Source organism: Cotesia typhae, unplaced genomic scaffold (genome assembly GCF_013202065.1).
Source record: "Cotesia typhae breed Kobodo isofemale line unplaced genomic scaffold, CoteBio_Ctyphae contig_48, whole genome shotgun sequence".
Classification (NCBI taxonomy): Eukaryota; Metazoa; Arthropoda; class Insecta; order Hymenoptera; family Braconidae; genus Cotesia; species Cotesia typhae.
Window position 1 is genome coordinate 9,443,577 of NW_027423756.1, and position 18,753 is coordinate 9,462,329.

At 28.9% G+C, this 18,753-nt stretch overlaps 3 protein-coding genes across 4 annotated transcripts; 1 reads left to right on the forward strand and 2 right to left on the reverse strand.

Moving 5' to 3' along the window:
• Positions 1 to 516: 516 nt before the first annotated feature.
• On the reverse strand, positions 517 to 12,917 carry L (zinc finger protein Lobe). The gene is made up of 8 exons (XM_074246553.1): positions 12,783 to 12,917; positions 11,792 to 11,806; positions 10,868 to 11,710; positions 7,524 to 7,771; positions 6,863 to 7,005; positions 4,143 to 5,904; positions 2,248 to 3,096; positions 517 to 2,058 (listed from the first exon to the last, which is right to left on the reverse strand). The coding sequence occupies exons 3-8, from the start codon at positions 10,980 to 10,982 to the stop codon at positions 1,282 to 1,284; spliced, it is 3,894 nt and encodes a 1,297-aa protein (XP_074102654.1). The 5' UTR covers positions 10,983 to 11,710; positions 11,792 to 11,806; positions 12,783 to 12,917; the 3' UTR covers positions 517 to 1,281.
• On the reverse strand, positions 12,105 to 15,806 carry LOC141530120 (putative dimethyladenosine transferase). 2 transcript variants are annotated; one of them, XR_012479708.1, is made up of 6 exons: positions 15,273 to 15,806; positions 14,261 to 14,630; positions 13,839 to 14,184; positions 13,433 to 13,572; positions 13,259 to 13,351; positions 12,105 to 13,028 (listed from the first exon to the last, which is right to left on the reverse strand). XR_012479708.1 is itself a non-coding variant. In XM_074247012.1 (5 exons), exons 1-5 carry the CDS (start codon positions 15,328 to 15,330, stop codon positions 13,309 to 13,311), a joined length of 957 nt encoding a protein of 318 aa, XP_074103113.1. In that variant the 5' UTR covers positions 15,331 to 15,806; the 3' UTR covers positions 13,154 to 13,308. The 2 variants fall into 2 exon arrangements, 1 of the variants encoding a protein (XP_074103113.1); XM_074247012.1 differs by lacking the exon at positions 12,105 to 13,028 and having other exon boundaries at positions 13,154 to 13,351.
• Positions 15,807 to 15,943: 137 nt separating this feature from the next.
• On the forward strand, positions 15,944 to 18,667 carry Bi-1 (Bax Inhibitor-1). The gene is made up of 4 exons (XM_074247013.1): positions 15,944 to 16,183; positions 16,581 to 16,882; positions 18,060 to 18,385; positions 18,465 to 18,667. The coding sequence occupies exons 1-4, from the start codon at positions 16,137 to 16,139 to the stop codon at positions 18,492 to 18,494; spliced, it is 705 nt and encodes a 234-aa protein (XP_074103114.1). The 5' UTR covers positions 15,944 to 16,136; the 3' UTR covers positions 18,495 to 18,667.
• Positions 18,668 to 18,753: the final 86 nt, after the last annotated feature.

An 18,753-nucleotide genomic window follows, 5' to 3' on the forward strand; every position in this document is an offset into this window, starting at 1 on the left:
ATAAAGCTTCCAATGTTGGAGCGGAAATTTAATGTGATCAATGTAATTGGACAGAAAAAAGAGCGCTACGAAATAGCATTTAATGGGAGATATCATATTTTAATTAAATTTTTTTTTCTGTTTTATGGAAGGAATTTTTTTTCATTGAAGCGAAAAAATGTGCATAGATATTGAGGTAAAAATACTCCGATTTACCTCGGGTTAATTTTTATTGGTAGGTTCTTTGTTTTATTATTTAATATCTGTTTTATTCCCGTGATTCGCTACTGGTAATTAACTCTATTAATTCACGGAAATGATATTAATATTTTTTTCATGTTACATTTCACCGGATTATCATAAATTATTAAACAGTGAGAAATAGTTTTGTGCTGCTAATATCTAGAGCAATCTAAAATTTCATGGTGTTATTTCAGAAATAGACTTTAGTTGATAATTTATTGAAGGTTACCGTTCAAGAACGGCTGTTAAAAATTTAACAGTATTTCAAGCGTTAAATCATTAATTCGAATGAGGGTGACTTTTATTAAGGGGGATTTAATTTTTACAGTAATAAAATACATGATTTATTAAAATTAAATAATAAAGTTTATTAATTTAAAAACATCTTCCAATTAGTTTCATCATAGTGAATGCTAATCTTCTTATGATTTATTAGTATAAAGTATTAACAATTATTCTTCATATTTTAGATGTACCATTTAGTAATTTTCCATTTCACTGGAAGAAAGTAACTCAGTCAATTTTACTATTTAAGTTAAATAGACATCAAAATCCGATTCAACAGCGTAGAATTAAAATCCCTCTGTTCTTTAGCAACAGCCACTATTCTGATCAAAGAACTTTATACTCCTTTTAAAATTTTGTAATTCCTACTGCTCTTAAGATATTAAACTTTCAAGAGTACAAATCTTTTAATCGATAAAATTTCTCATTATCAAACATCACACAAAACTAAAAACAATCCCCAACTAACGAGGTAAGAAAATTGTTAAAACTAAATAATCCCCTTTAAGTCTATTAAACTTTTTACCCACCAACAAAACATTTTATTTTTTTACATTAATTTAAAAAAAAATACATAAAATTCCTTTAAAAATGGCCAACAAATTTAAATATCCAATACATTAAATAAAATCAATAAATTCATGAATGACACAAAAAATAACAGACATCCGAAAATTTTTACATTTTAATAAATTATGAAAAGTTCAAATTTTATCTTCAAATACTTAAAAAAAAAAGTGGACGTCAATTATTTTTAGTATCACATTAATATCATTAATTCATCAATACTCTTTTTTCACAATTTCCTTCTTCAACCTCGGTATCAAAAATTTCTTCTTTGACAATCAGCCCATCTTCACTGGCATTGTCTTTAATATTAGCATCACGTGAATGCCCTTCTTCCTCTTTTCGGGAGTTATTTTTCCTCCCCGACGTAGCATTAACCATACAAGACATATTTTTATTCATATGTACAGCATTAAGGTGATGCTCCAATTCAACTTTAAGAGCAAACTTGAGGTTACATTGAGGACAGTTATATGGACGGACGCCAGCGCTATTTTTCTCATGTGAATTATTTTCAAATCTCACTCCTATTTTATTTTCCTTATTCTTATTTTCATTATAAATACTATCGTCTTCTCTTTCATGGTTATTTTCATTTTCATTCTCTCCTTCATTTCCTTTATATTTTTCTTCTTGTTCCTCATTATTAACATCAATACCAACATCAACATCAATATCTTCATCATCATTACAATTATCATCTTTTTCATTCACACACTCTAATTTAATGGATTTTAATTTACAATAATTTTCAACATTTCTTCGATCAAAATTTTCACTCACTTTACAATCATTATCATTATAAAAATTATTACCTAAAATAGGTAAACCATTCAAATGACGTTCATAACATCTGTTACAAACATTTAATTGCCTTTCATTACTTGTAACGTTGTTTGACAAAGGAATAACAGAATTATTATTATCAAATTCGCGTAAGCAAATACAACAATTGATAATGTTATTTATTAATTCCTTACGAATATTATTATTATTATTATTATTATTATTATTATTATTATTATTATTATTATTATTATTATTATTATTATTATTATTATTATTATTATTATTATTATTATTATTATTATTATTATTATTATTATTATTATTATTATTATTATTATTATTATTATTATTATTATTATTATTATTATTATTATTAATATTATTACTATTGCTATTATTATTTTCCGTAATTGAAACAGAAGACTGGGATCGTAAATGATACCTGGCATGTAATTGACATTCGAATTCGCTAATGAGAGTCTGCCTGCAGACAACACAATAAACGGGCACATGAGTATTTGTTGCTGTAATACAAGCATTAGAGTTATTAGAGATAAGAGTAGTATTTGTAGCAGTATTTGTAACAGAAATTGCTTGAGTACTTGCTGAAACGGGAGCTGATGCCACGGTTTCGTGTCTTTGTTGGTACGAATCAATCGCTTCGAAACTGTGTTTCTGTACGTGCTCGATAAAATCTACTTCGCTGTGTAAAATAACTCTGCAGACGGTGCAAACATCGCTCAACTTTATTTTGCAGTGCTTGTCTAATTTGTGCTCTGCCAAAATACCCCCTGTGGAAAATAATTCATCGCATATGTTACATTTGTATCGGCGTTTTCCTAATTCATTCGCCGAGTGGTAGATCCTTGTGTGAGTTTCCAATTCGCCGCGTGAACGCAGTGATTCACCGCAATAACTACAGCTTTCTAAATTTTGCGATAATGATTTTAGTTGATGCTGGAGATTATTTCCTACTGATTCGATTAATAATTTGTGAGCTAGCTTTTTATGAGCGCGAAGCTCTGATTCACTTGTAAAATCCTTTCGATCACAATATTCACAATTATTTATCTTTAATTTGTCATTATTGTTATTATTATTACTATTATCATCATTATCATTTAAATTATTATTATTCTTATTATTATTTGGACGGTTTTGTGTTAATCGTTTATATTCTGAAGGATTTTGTTGAGATAATTCAGGTGTCAATTGCTTTCTTTTATGTCTTATCTGTAACAAATAAATTTAATTATTATTATTCATTAAAAAATTAAAAAAATAATTTATATAATTATATAAGCATGCTGTTAAATTGAAAATTAATTTTTGAATTTATAATTTTTAAAAATGAGCTTAAGCACAATCTTAGCCCGAAGAATTGATAATTTTAATAAATAATAATTGCAAATTAATTATTGACTGAAAAAAAAAGAAGAAATAGAATTTACATTTATTCATATTGAATATTAAAATTTTAATGTTTTTATAATTATTCGGTCAATTAAAAGAAGAATGAAATATAATTAATCAAATAACAGATTTTTTTAACATTGATAATATCAATTTTAATTGAAAACTATTAATTTAAATTGTTTAAATAATTATTTTTTAAATGAATAAAATAATTAAGTGTTTTATAATAATATCAATTATAATAAGTAACGTTTGTATTTGTATATACATATATATTTTGAGATTTTAATCGATATATTATTATTTCCAATTATAAAATAAATGAAATTTTTGAATATAAGCAAAATAGGGAAGCTAAAAAGTAATGTGAATACATGAATTTAAATACTGAATTAGTTCCTTTTATCTAAAATTGGGAGACGGCTCACTGATGACAAAAATATAACTTTCAAAGCAAAAATAGAATAATCTATAAATAAATTCCAAAGGAATTAATATTTTTTTTTTTTTTCGTTGTACAAATTTAATAACTAATTTAACATTAATGATGAAATCAATTGAATTTGAAATTTTACTATAAATGTAAATTTCAAGTTTTTTTTTACTTTCACTATAAACTACAATAAAATTAAAAATCAAGTTTTTTTTTTCTTGAAAGATTGTTCAATGCTTAAATTAGAAGAAAAAAAATTTTTTAAATATTTAATTAACAATATGCATAGTTGCCGACTGGCATTAATAAATAAAAAAAAATTTTTACCAACAGAAATAAATAAAAAACTTTTGAACTAAACTCAATAGCTTATAATAAGAAATATTCGATTGAATAAAAAAAAAAATAAAAAAAAAAAAAGAAATATCACCTCATCATGTAGTTTAGAATGATTAAAAACATTCTGACAATCGATCATAGTATCAGCTCCGGCAGGAGTTGTAGCAGCAATACCAGTATCAACAGCAGCAATAGCATTCGGTGAGTTATTGTTATGTATCTGAGCAATGTGCTTGTCCAGCAAAAATTCAACAGTAAAACCTTGACGACAAATCGGGCATCTATAAAGGCACGTCGAGTGGGTTGCCAAGTGTCGCTGTAAATCAGCTTCCGTATTACAATGTACACCACAAAAACAGCATCGTAAAAATAATTCACCGCAAGCTCTGGTTGTTTCTGGTGCAGCTGGGCCGATTCTGCCCTTTATCTGAGTAATCCGATCCTGAGCCTTGGCAGACGATAATGATAATGCCAACGACGAAGAACACGACAAATGAGCATTCATCACGTGTTTCATCAGCTCAGTGAAACTTTTAAAGACACCGTCTCTCTCTATTCCATTCTTATCACTACCCACGGTCTCTATCCCTTTTGTGGATCCCGGATTATTTACACAATCCGTACACTGATAAACAGCGCACTCCCGTGTGTGCTTAACAGTTAAATGCACCTGAATGCCAACAGCCGTCTCAAAGATCTCTCTGCACACACTGCATCTGTACAAGCGCTGCGTGTGCTCCTCAAATGTGTGCTTTTTCAGTGACTCAATGTCTAAATAGTGTCTATCACACGCATCGCACCAGTACTGGTGCTTTAAAATTTTTTCGTCGCTCAGATAGTGCTTTGTCAAGTGATTGACCATTTCGTCCTGGGAGGTGAAAATCAGCTCGCACTTGGGGCAATTTACACTGAATTGCTTCTGGTAATTATTTACTTGCAAATGATGCGCCAGGTGAACGCGAAAGGACTCAAAGTCTTTTAACGCCGCTCCACATTGCCCGCAAAGCAAAGTAGTAGAAGAAAAAACCCCCGCGCTTAAATTGCTGCTATTATCGTTGGATATTTTTTTACCGTAATTAGCTTTTTCTGACGATTTATCAGCGATAACTCGCCGATTTTCGCAGTGCTCGAGAACGTAGTGCTCAGCGTAGACTGCAGGAGATGAGCACGATAACCCACACAAAGGGCATGATAACGTAAATGCTGATTCCGTTGCTGATGCTGATGTGTCATTATCATAGTTATTTATCGGAGCTTTATCATTATTACTGTGATGAGCTCTAATATGCTCGTTTAATAGATTTAATTTTGTGAATTTCATAGCACACGCGCTGTCGACACACGATAACAATTCGTCCTTTATTTTTAAATTAAAATCTTTTTTTTTACGCCGCTTGTAATTGTTATCGGTGATTTTGTTAGGCGAGGATGAGGGGCTGAGGGTGCTCACAGCGAGCTCGTGGACAGCTTGGACGTGCAATTGGAGCTGCTCCATGCTCGTGAAGGTGTCTTTGGTGCAGTACATACACGCGAGGGTCAGAGATGACCGGAGAAATGACACTGCGGGGGACGATTCGTTCGCCGAGGAGTCTGGTGAGTAGGGCGGTAGCTTGTGGAGAGACGAGGGTAGTGGTGAACTGACACTTGGGGATGATCCTCTGCTTGGCCACAGAGAACTTCGTTCGTTTTCTGACATCTTTGAGGGGTAATTTGTTAGTTGCAGTGACTGAGGACGCTTATGAGTCTGCATGTGCGATGTTAATGCCGCTGCTGTGTTGTAACCACGAGAACACTCGCTGCAGTGATACGGCTTTTGGTTGTCGTGAGTTTTCATGTGAATTTTTAGATGATCGCTGGAATTATTTTATTTTTGTTAGTTAATTATTTATTTATTCACTTTTTTAGAGTCAATCAGAATAATTCATGGCTTGTCCTGAGAAGATATGTGATTATTTTTTAATTTTTTTATTTAACATGAAAAATATATTTAGAAATTTTTTTTTGTGAATGTTTTTTTTTTTAATTTTTAATTTATTTATAAAGTAAAAAATTGCAAATTTTCTTCTATTAAATAAATAACAGAATAATTATTTTTAAAAGTTAATTAATATTTTATATTTTTTAAGCTTTTATTAACTGTCCAGTTTAATACAATAATTTTTCTCTAATTTTTCGTAATATTTTTAGCCTGTATTTCCCTCCAGGTATAAACAAATTATCGTCAATTTATATCTAAATTTGTCATTAAATTTATCATTGGAGGGAAATACAAGCTAACAATATTACGTAAAATTAGAGAAAAAATTGTTTTATTAGACTGGACAGCTAATAAAAAATAAAAATATAAAGTATTATAAAACCAGTCTTTAGAAAAAAATAAAATCTCAAAATTATTAATATTATTCTCAACTTTATATTATTTTCAGTAGCATATTTAATTATTTTTATTTACAATCCATGTCAGTGTTTATTCAAATCATATTATTCATGTATATTTTTAATTTAATTTTACTTTAATGTTCGTAATATTTTAAACATATCCAATATTGAAAATATTTCAATACTGTCTCTCAAATTTATACAATGAATTTACATTTAATAAATTGAATAAATCAACTAACAGCGTGTAACCGTACATTACCAAATATACAAACACAGTATTGATATAAAAAATTTTAAAACATTGATAAAAATAAATATTAAAAAATAAATAGTAACAAGTTACTCTGGGGCTATTTTCTGATTGACTTTTAATCATAAATTTTAATTAAAAAAATTTATAAATATAATAAAATAATTTTATAAAAATACCTTCGTGAAAATGCAGCTTCACACTGTGTGCAACGATATCTTCTGTCACCGGTATGTAATTTTACATGACGATCTCTGCTGCGTTTGTGTTTAAACAATCTAGCACACCAGCTGCAACGGTACGGCATTTGATCACCATGAGTCTGTTAATTGAAAATTAATAATTAATTAAATGCTAGTCGTCAGAATTTCAAAACTAATATTAATGAAGAAAATTAATTAATTTATTAAACAATTGGTATTGAAATAAACTAGAAAAATTTTTAATTAATTAATTTTTTTTTAAATGAAAATAATGAAAAAAAAAACTTGCAATAAATTATAATTGCTAATTAAAACGTTTTCGTTGTTTATAATGATGGTAAAAAATTATACGACAGAACAAACAAATTATATTTATTAATCAACGTCATAAATATTTATTAAAACAAAATGTTGTGACATTTACCTAAAATTTAAAATAATTTACTGATAAAACGGAAACAAACATTAATTAAAGCATGCATAAAATCCGTTAATATTTATGAATAATAAATTAAAACTATTTCGGGAGACTCGATAAAATGTTACTTTGTGAATTATTAAATTTAATGATTCCAGATGTATTTAATAGCCACAAAAGCGTGTTAATTAATTTAAAAGTTTAATAATTAAAGCTTACCTGCTCGTGTTTTTTCAGTTGACTCAAGCTAGGAAAAGATTTATCACAAAATTGACACGGGTATGGGCATAGCCCAGAAGTGCTGCTGCTGTCAATACCATTTAATTTAACATCAACGTCAGTCTCTGTTTCTGAGGGGAAACTCAGTGATGTAGAAGTCGTACAAGAAGATGGTGTGCCGCCACCCCTCTGCCCATTAAGGCTATCGTCTTCACTGCGCCATGAGTAACTTCCATTCATTAGTCCTTCTATAAAAACCATTACAATTATAAATTATTAATCGTTAATTATAATTTTAATTAATAAAATGAATCAATTATAATTAAATTAACAGACATTTAAAAATTTTTTAATTTTTTAAATATTTAAATTACTTAAAAAAAATTTTTTACAGATTTTTTTTATATGAAAATTTGAAACACGCATTATTACTCTGAAATAATATCATTAAAAATTAAATTCAATTATTATTTTTATAAATGATTATTATTTCAAGCTAAGGGGATTTATGTAAATAAAAATGATTGATTTTGGGGCATAATTTATGAATGTGTAACAAAAAAAATAGCGAGTCATACATCAATCATTTATTTGAGCCATTAATTTTTGTTTAATAATAACTACTAACAAAAATATTTTTTTACAATATTAATTAATTAGTTTCATTTGCCATTTGTATTGTATCTAATATTATAATAATTTTGTGGGTTTAAATTATGACAGGTAAAACTTGTGATACTCATTGATAATTTTCCAATTACATTATATATTTAATTGTGATATTCCTGTGGACGAATAAAGGAATTATTTAATCGCTCGTTATTGTAATTTTACATAATTGAAGTTATTGACAAATTAATAATTTAAAAAAAAAATACAAATTTGTAAAGATATAAGCTCATCCTGATGTTTCAATCATCAAGAGCTTTCATTTGAGTACCCACATGCATTTTGATATATTTTTCATATATATATATATATATATATATATATATATATATATATATATATATATATATATATATATATGTCGGAGATGACATCGAGCTGTTTTCCCAGAGACAGGGAAATTCCTGATATTTAATCTATCGTTTAAGTAGTTGTACACAGAATTGTAAAAAAATACAATATTAGTAATTATTTATTACTTAAGCCGATTATGTTCTTTTATGATTATGGCAATGGGCTTGAGTCTGGAGTGACAGTTGTCACCAAACGTAGCCGAGGTCACAGGATAGTAAAAAAGGTATCGACAGACAATGAGGGCTGTCGAAATATTTTTTGGAGAAGTACGTAGTGTACTTAGATGAGCAGTTCTGGTTGAGCATTGCTCGAGTAGAGACGTTGAGTATATCCTGCTGACCTCTTATTCGTTCTCAGACTTATTGCCCAGCGCTTTACCATAGAATTATATTCCAATAATTAGTTAACCTCCGATTTATTATATTACAAATATTTGTAGCTGCTGTATTATTTATACGAGTTAGTGTTTTATTTTAATTATTGTAAAAATAAACGAATATGGAATCGACAAGCCCACTGAATTCTACCGCCCCTGACAATGTTAATCCGACATATATATATATATATATATATATTCAAATTCGAAAATAATACTGTGAAGCGGGAAAGAATAGGAGTTACGGATAATCATTACACACACATATATATATATATATATATATATATATATATATATATATATATATATATATATATATATATATATATATGAAAAATTTATGTGGGTACTCAAATGAAAGCTCTTGATGAGTGTAACATCGAGATGAGCTTATATCTTTAAAAATGTCAATATTTCACAAGATGAAAGGTCATTTCTCAATTATGTATCTAGAGATAGAGCATTTTCGAATGCAGCCTAAATATCTATCATCATAAATTGACTACTGATACCAAATTTAACGATAAAAACCAAATACACTGGCTAAAAAATTTTTTTTATTCTTTTAATAATAATAATTAAAAACGGAAATAAAGTTGTTAGACAATTTCCTCATTTATTAACACGAATGTATAGATATAATATAATTACAAGTTAAAGTTAAGTAGTGTATTATGACACCCACGGTGTAATTTTAAAGATTTTACAGAAATTCATGTAATTTACGGCAATCGCGTGGTCACTTGAATTTTAATCAACAGCCGCCCAACGCAATCGTGCAAACCCAGTTTAATAGTACATTATAGTTATATATGACTGTAATAGTAAAGTTCGAGAGTAAAGAGTGCCTCGTGCCTCATATCTCGTTCAAATCGGTTGCATCCTACACCCACTCGCTCTATATACTTTACTTGTTCCGTTGCGTTACGTTACGTACGTTTTACATTTTAAATTCATTATCTTCTCACTCCCTCGTCACATCCACTTAATAGTTAACGTAAATGTTAATTTTGATGTTGCATAAACTAGGCGCCACTGAACCAACTACCGGAAATTTACGACTACCGGTTAAAGGATTATTTATTCGAGCAGTTAATAAATAATATTTGCTTTTATTATTCAACAGTGTGTGATTAACTTATCATATTTAAGAATTGTTTATCTTCATTATTATTTTTATGATTATCTGTGAGCATAGGAGAAAATTTTTAAAAAACAGAAATATGCTGGCTCAGCAGTAGCTGAAGGAGAAGTACCGTCCCTCATCTGGGTCTACGGTGTACAGAGTGCTACAACGTAACGGCGCGAACTCGTAATCTCCCTGGGGAGTCTGACGAGGGACTCCAACGTCCCGCTGTCCCAACGGGAGACACATAGGAGACGTTTGGGAGCAATGAGTCACCGAGTCTCCGTGTAATCTCGAAGGGAGACCACCAGGAGACTCGAGGATATTTCAATCGACCGGGACCAACCACTGCCAGTACAATATTCTAGGTCATTGTAAATTTATAAATAAATAATATAAATCCGACAGATACTTCTGATTTTTCTTTTCCAAAATCTCTCTATTTTATACGTTTAAATAGTTATAAATAATTGCACTCAAAAAATAACACACATTCTAAAGCTTATTTACATAAAGTAAAAACTAACAAAAACTCAATAGCCACAGTGTAAAAAATGTTGAAAATAATTTTTTATATAATTATTTTTCTAAATAAAAACATTTAAATTATCAGTTTTGAGTGTCATTCAAAAATGAGTTAACAAGTAGTAAATATCGACGTATTGTTTGACAGTCTTTACGCGCGCACGCAATTACTATTCGAAAGTTTGTATACTCTTACAAACTGTTAAAGTATTTTATTTATTTTAACAAATTAAATAAGATGTTTTTGTTAACATTTAAATAAATAAATTTATTATATTTTTAAAATTTTACCTTTTGATCTTAAAGTAAATTTGTCATCTGGAAGTGGCGAGGGTGATAATTCTTTATGCGCTTGAATTTTTTCAATTAAAAATTCTAATCTTGAACTATTTCCTTTGAATAACATTGTAATATTTATTTAACTAATTAATAAATATAGTTAAATTTTTGTTCATTCACTTTACACACACTTTATAAAAATATACATATTAATTTTGATAATTATCAAAAATACTGGTTCAAATTTAAAAAGGCACCCTCATTAATTTTTCAATTAATTAAAAATACAAAATTCACTATCGTTGGTAATTATTATTAATTTATAAGTAAAAATAAAAATAAAGTCGCGTGTTGACGTGAACCTCGTGGTAAGTCCTTGATTGATTTTAGTTGATACCGCGGTGAGTAAACGGATATCGAGGAGAGTACTTGTTGTCTGAAGACTATATCAAGTACTGAAGAGGGCTTCCGTTTATTATAAACCCCGTGCAGAGAAGAACCTCTACTCGAAGAACGAGGAACGAGGAGAAGCAGTTTACTACGGAGTTTGCGGACTCATAGTACAGTAGTAGGGACCCACACACCAAGAGGAGTGAAGGTGAGGAGGCCAGGGAGCCCCCTTGGGATACCAGCAACCACATTGGACGGTAGGCGGGTTCGTGAGCACACACCACCCCCCGCGAGCACCCCTTCTCTATCGGTCGTTTATCTGTCATGTCTTCAGCTCAAAACTTCATCAATATAATTATTCTGATGACTTCTCATCGCACTCTAAGCTCCCCAGTATTGTCACAATACACCTGGTCCCTGCTCCTACGCTGGCTTTTATCCAAATACTTTTTTCACCCCAACTTCCTGCCAAATTAAATAAAGATAAATTCAACTTAAAAAACTATCACGTCTTGAAATAAAAAAATTTTCGGTTTTGGTATTTACCTGACTGTTGCAAACCTATGTTTAGATCGGTAAGAATTTTATTAATTTATAAATACAAAACGAAAAATTTTTATTTGATATTTTATTTAATGAAAATATTTTTTTTATTTTTTTGAATATAGTTTAATTTTTTGAAAAAAATTTTTTATTATAAATAAATAAAATTTTGCATTATTAAACAATGACTGTTGTTAAATTGCACTGTAATTTCTTAACTATTGACTTTTTTTAAGATATAAGCTCATCCTGATGTTATACTCGTCAAGAGCTTTCATTTGAGTACCCACATGCATTTTGATATATTTTTCATATACTTATATATATATATAATATATATAAATATATGAAAAATTGATGTGGGTACTCAAATGAAAGCTCTTGATGAGTGTAACATCGGGATGAGCTTATATCTCTAAAAATATCAATAGTTCACAAATACAAGGTCATTTCTTAATTATTTAACTAGAGATAGAGCTTTTTCGAATGCAGCCTAAATACTCATCATCATAAATTGACTATTGGTGCGAATGATATGAAACCATGAAGAGGCACAACTCCAATTCAAGACTTTTCCAACGATACCAAATTTAATCATGAAAATATTTTTTATCATGTAAATCCACTGGCCACAAAATTTTGCTTATTTTCTTAATAATATAGATAAAGAGTTGTCATACGTCTGGTACGTTGACTGTTTTAATAATTATGATGAATCATAAAGAAAAATAAAATATTTGGGAACCTAAACTCGAGAGATGAAGCAAGAAAACAAGTTAATAGAGATGAAGAAGAAGAAGAAGAAGAAGAAATGGAAGAAGAAAAAGTGGATAGGTAAAGAAAAAAGTAAACGAGAATGAAAGCCCGAGGTGAAACTTATAAAATGGAAAAGAGTAAGAGATAGAGAGTATATTATGGGGATGCTAGAGTATTCCCATGGGAGATAACGTAGTCAAGAGCACATGCGCCAAGCTGATTAGTTCTTTCGTCTCACTCGTCGCGAGCAGTACCGGAGCCAGAGGAGACCAACTGACTCCTTTGGGACATGATCCCACTCTCTTTCCTCCCGCTCCGGGATCACGGCTCTCTGGTCCTCCTCCCTTCAGCTCCTACTTTATCCACATCGTCCTCGACTCCTCTTGCACCATCCACTCACTTCTGCCAACCCGGGTTCCGTTATCCTCCACGCGCAGCCCTCCCCTGCTCAAAGTATTCCCAGTACAATTCCAACTAGTGGAGACTTTTGCGAGCACATTTGGGAGGAAAATAAAAAAAACATAAAATAATATTAAACTAAAAATAGAAAAAAATATAAAATCAAGAAAACTATTGAGAAAAATTTAACAGTAAGATCTGCTCTTTTTTAATCATATTTCAAATATTTATTCGAGATTTATGTATTAGTTTTTTTTTAACTTTTTAATGCAAATAGTAAAAAAATGACTACTATTTATAAAAATCATTACTTACAATAACATAATTATTTTTATTTTAATAATTTATTGTAAAAATATATACAATCACGCGAAATGAATTCCTACTTTATTAAAAGTATACAAAAGTCTGGAACAAAAATATAAAAAATAAATAATAATAAATAAAAAAATATTTAATTAATTTTAAATTACAATAAATATAACTTACTCCATAAAATCATCAACATCCAATTCTCGGGCGCGTTTTTTACTCATTCCTTCGAGACGGTCTACTTTGTCACCTTTTCTTGTCATTGTAGTCAATACTTCTGTAATTAATTCCGTAATATCAAATCCCTCTGGTATTGTCTGAAATTGAATAAATCATTAAAATTAATGAAATATTTTTTTTTAGATTTATAATAAATAATATGATACAAATTATACCGTATTACAATTTTACAATAAAATTAAATTACTTTAAATAAGTTTTTAAGTGGAGATGATGATACAAATCTGAATTTTAATTTATTATTTAATATTGTAAAACAGTTATGATTTATTAGTATTAATCTGTAGGGTAAGAGTATTATTAAAGAATGTCTTTGGTGGTTTATGGATTCTTAGATAATTACCTCATTATTAAGACTGCAGTGAATTTGGTAATTTTTATTGAGCAAAGTTTTCACCGAAGTTGTTTTGAACGCCGCCAGCAATGTTTTATTTTTCCTACCAAACGCTATTCTCGTTAAGCCGTCCCATTCTTTAAAATTAATTGCTGGAGGTGGATTACGTGGTTCAACTCTAACGACACTAGATTCAACTTTTGGCGGTGGGCGGAAATTATTTTTACCAACTTTTAACAGTAAATCAACTCGAGCTAATAATTGAGTGTTGATACTGAGACGGCAATATAAATTATCACCAGGTTTGGCCACTAATCGGTCAGCAAACTCTTTTTGGAACATGAGAACTGCACATCTAATCAAATAAAAAAAAATTAATTAATTATCTATAATTATTAAAATAAAAAATAATAAATCAATAAATAAATTACCTAAATATTGGCCTGTGGAGTAACAGTTTTGTCATGAGTGGTGATGATATTTGATAAGGTACATTAGCAATACATAAGTCAAAATAATGTAATTTATCAGCCTTAAGTACATCTCCAATTTCTATGTTTAATTTCGACTTGTAAGGAGTACCCTGGACACGTTTTTGTAATTCAGCAACCATACGTGGGTCGACTTCGTAAGCAATTACTTTTTTACACCTTTCAAGTAATTTCATTGTCATGTTACCGGTACCGGGTCCTATTTCAATTACAACGTCCGTTGGCCTCACTGCTGCCTTGTCCACCATGCTCTCAATTATCTTGGGGTTCTTCAGGATATGCTGACCAAGATTTGTGTTGAATAAAATACCTGTAATTATGTCAAAATATTATAAGTTAAATTAACATAATTTTTGTAAATGATTGTATTATTTTGTTATTTATTAAGTAAAAATAAAAATTTTTTTTTTGTTGAAATAGATATGATCAAAATAATAATAATCTGTCTGACGAATTCTTCTTATATACATATTTTTAAAATTAAGTAAATTTATATTTAATGTTAAATTAAAAATTTATAACAAGTAGACATTTGACATTTTTAAGAAGATAAAAAAATATTAAAATAATTTCTTTTAATTTTTTTAAGACCTTTTTTAATTTATTTATTTCTTACAATAATAATAATACTTTATAATCAAATAATTGAATGTCTGATAATGACACTGAAGTTGACAGATATAAAAATTTATTTTAGATATTTATAGCAATTAAATTATTATAAAAAAAATTTAATTAAAAAGTTTCACACGTAAAAATTAATAAAAATTACCAGTGAAAATTTTTAAAATTAACAGCTGATTGCTAACTTCAGTATTATAAATTATCAGATGTTTTCTAATTTAAAAAAATTTATTTTAATTGTTATTGTCATCGATATCTTTTTCATTACCTAAAAAATAAAATAAAAAGTAAAATCAAACAATAAAAACATAAAATATAAATTACTAACCTTGCCTTGCAACTTTTTCATGAATCCGACTTTTCTTTTCTGTTTTAACTTTCGGCATTTTTTTTTTTTTTTTTTAACTAATTGTCAACAATTATTATTTAAAAAAGTCAAAAACACGTGTGAGTAATAACCTCTTACATACACTTCAGAACTTATTAAAATTTTACTCCAAAAGATTGGATACAAAACAAAAGAAAAATCACACTGCCATCTATTGAAAATTTTAAAATAAAATCCACATGATAAAACGTATAAAAAGTTTGTATTTGGTTGTTGCCTGTCACTCTTACTCTTGAACATACACTTTAAATTCTCTCTCTATTGCACTTGTTTAAAATATTTATTAATCATTATTTTCATTCGCCTAAATATAACAAACATACACAAACATATTAGTACACATATATAGACATATATTTATCATAGTATATGTCTAGTAGGTTACAGCCTAGTCAAGTCTAGACAAAACTACAACGAAAATCCAGGAGCTGGCGCAACGGTCGTATTTACCAATAAGACACTCCTTCTTCGTCAAAACAACGTTCCTAAGGTAAGTATATCTTTGTTTAGTGAAAGCTGACGTCTCTCATTATGAGTTTCAACCAATAGGAAGCAAGTACGAAATTTACGCAGGAGAAAGAATATTACTGACGTGTCCCCAAAAGTGATATCAAGCACTTTGGCAATTGATGATCATTCTCGAACTTGAAGCGTATTAAATCATATCGTGCGTATAAAAACTCGTGTGTTTTATTAAACTACATACATTACCACCTGAAATATATCGATTAATTATCAAGTAAACAGTTTCTTACAACATTCAGATTTAATTACTGAACAAGAGTGACATAAAAAAACATAATAATGGCACCAACGTTGACTTCTTTTGTCAATTCCTTCACCAACAGGCTGTAAGTTATTATTTTTATTCTTATCGTTATCATTTAAGATTACCAACTATCTATACTTGTTATTTGCATTGTAACTGTTATGATATGCTCAACATTCAATAATAATTTACCATATTTTGGTGGATAACAGTTTAATAAAAGCATGATGTAATATAAAGGACATTCAGAAACTTTTTGTCATAGTGGAATAATACATTAAGACCTTGTCATCGATAAAAAAAATAAATTTAATTTAAATAGTCACAATAATAAACATTTTTATCCATCAGACGTAAAAAAAGTCCTGATAAATCCACACTGCGTGAATATTAGGGCCTTAAATCAACGCTGCGTTGGATTTAATTATTGGATTTTATTATTGTAATAATTAATTTAATTTATTTGTAAATAATTACAGTGAAGCTCCACTCCGTCAACATCTAAAAAATGTTTACGGTTGTTTAGCACTGTCAAGTGTTACCGCAGGAATTGGTTCATACGTCCACATTTACACTGACATACTCCAAGCTGGATTATTGAGTACATTGGGTGCACTTGGGTTGTTGATTGCACTCGGTATGACACCAGACAATGGAAAGAACCAAAAGTTACGACTTGGTTATCTCCTAGGATTTGCATTTTTATCGGGTCTTGGTTTGGGACCGCTGCTTGAAATCGTTATCAGCATTGATCCGAGTATTATTGTCACTGCGCTTGTAGGCAAGTATCTCTATATTATTACAAACTGTTGTACTTGCCGTTACCCCGGTTACATTTATTTTTTTTTTCTTGACAATAGTTTTATGCAAAGTACTAATTTACAAACAACAAATTTAAACCTTCTATATACTGGCGTATTTATTAAATTATAAGTTTCAACGCACTTAACTTCAATGTATTTTGACCGATGATTTTAAAACTTTTAATAAGAATTTTTTTATGGTTTCAAAAGGGCAATAGGCCATGATTAAGGTAGTAACTTCCTTAATTTTCGAAATTGCATTTTTTACTGATCTGAAATTTTGGTGGTGAATCCCTACTATCTCCACTAATGTTATAAATGTGAATGTAAGTTTGTTTGTTGGGCTTTCACGTGAAAACTACTTAACTGATTATCACTTTGTACACGTATTCTTAGAGGTATTAGAAGTAACACAGGATACTTTTTGTTTAAAAAAAAAAAATATTTTTTACGAAAGACAAAAAAAATTGTTTGTAAAAAAATTAGAATCAAATTGATTCAGTTCTATTCGAATGTAATGATCTTTGATATTTATCAAAGATCTTCAACGCAGGCAAAGCCGCAGGTAAAAGCTAATTTATATATTCATTTTTCGATAAAAAAAAAAAAATTCTATAAGTTTCTTGAAATATGCTTTTCGTAGAGGTGCTACTTTAATTCAACTCTACAAATTATTTTTTTTTAAATATCTTCTAATACTTTAAAACAAGTTAAATTATTAAATAATGATAATCAGAGATTTGTCATATTAATAAAAAAAAAAAAAAAATCTGGTCATAAATAAATATTCTTAAATGGGTATTAAGAATATTCTAGAAACTTGAAAGTATTCCGGTCATCTTTTTCTAGTTAAATCTGTTCAAGCGTACGTAAAAAAAAAATACAAATATAGAATTAAAGATTAGATCATTATCGTTATTTATTTTGAACGACACTGCTAAATAAATCATACTCTATCATTGTGACGCATATAAACAATTGATTTAATATTTTATCGTTAAACTTTTTGACTTGTAAATTTTTTATCACGGAGTATAGTATAAATTTATTAGTTTTTTTTTTTTATACGATGACAATGCGGTTTGATTTAATCGAATGCCTTCTTTATGTAGTTGCTTTAAATAAATAATTAATTAACTTGATAATTTATTACAGGAACAACCGTTGTATTTACTTCCTTCAGTATTTCGTCATTGTATACACAACGTGGTCAGTGGCTTTATCTAAGCGGTACTCTTATTAGTTTGTCCAATATCACTATCATCTTGCTGTTGGCCAACATTTTCCTGCGATCGGTGCTTGTTTACCAGGCGCAGTTGTACCTCGGATTAGCTCTCATGTGTGGATTTATCATTTTTGATACTCAGCTGATTGTTGAAAAATTCCACATGGGCAGCAAGGACTTCATTGGACACTCACTTGAATTGTTCATTGATTTCTTCAGGGTATTCCGATATCTAGTTGAAATCCTTGCCATCAAGGTATAAAAAATTAATATAATTTAATGCATAAAATAAATTGAATGAATAATTAATTAACTGATAATTGATTTGATTTTAGGAGCAAAATAATCGTAAACGTAAGGAGTAATTTAAATCAGGAGTAAGAAGTTTACAGCATTTGAATACATAAATCCATGAGTTAGAAGTCTTCATCCTTTTTTTTCATCCTTCATGAGTGTATATATATATAATTAATTGTATACACTTGTGTACACGTATACCTACTTCAAAAATCATAAATAATTAAAAAATTAAACTATATTTACTACCAGAAAAAATAACAAATCAATAAGTACCATTTGTTTATAAACATAGATAGTTATATATGAGTAACTGAATAATTTTTA

Excerpts from the sequence above, each read along its gene's own strand:
- Bi-1 (XM_074247013.1), top strand. The coding sequence starts at position 16,137 with ATGGCACCAACGTTGACTTCTTTTGTCAATTCCTTCACCAACAGGCT. Across the intron at positions 16,184-16,580 it reads AATTCCTTCACCAACAGGCT|TGAAGCTCCACTCCGTCAAC; the intron begins GTAAGTTATTAT and ends AAATAATTACAG. Across the intron at positions 18,386-18,464 it reads TTGAAATCCTTGCCATCAAG|GAGCAAAATAATCGTAAACG; the intron begins GTATAAAAAATT and ends ATTTGATTTTAG.
- L (XM_074246553.1), bottom strand. The coding sequence starts at position 10,982 with ATGTTATTCAAAGGAAATAGTTCAAGATTAGAATTTTTAATTGAAAAA. Across the intron at positions 5,905-6,862 it reads GAAGCTGCATTTTCACGAAG|CGATCATCTAAAAATTCACA; the intron begins GTATTTTTATAA and ends AAATAATTCCAG. Across the intron at positions 3,097-4,142 it reads ATTCTAAACTACATGATGAG|ATAAGACATAAAAGAAAGCA; the intron begins GTGATATTTCTT and ends TATTTGTTACAG.
- LOC141530120 (XM_074247012.1), bottom strand. The coding sequence starts at position 15,330 with ATGCCGAAAGTTAAAACAGAAAAGAAAAGTCGGATTCATGAAAAAGTT. Across the intron at positions 14,631-15,272 it reads TGAAAAAGTTGCAAGGCAAG|GTATTTTATTCAACACAAAT; the intron begins GTTAGTAATTTA and ends ACATAATTACAG. Across the intron at positions 13,352-13,432 it reads GATGTTGATGATTTTATGGA|ACTTTTGTATACTTTTAATA; the intron begins GTAAGTTATATT and ends TTTTTGTTCCAG.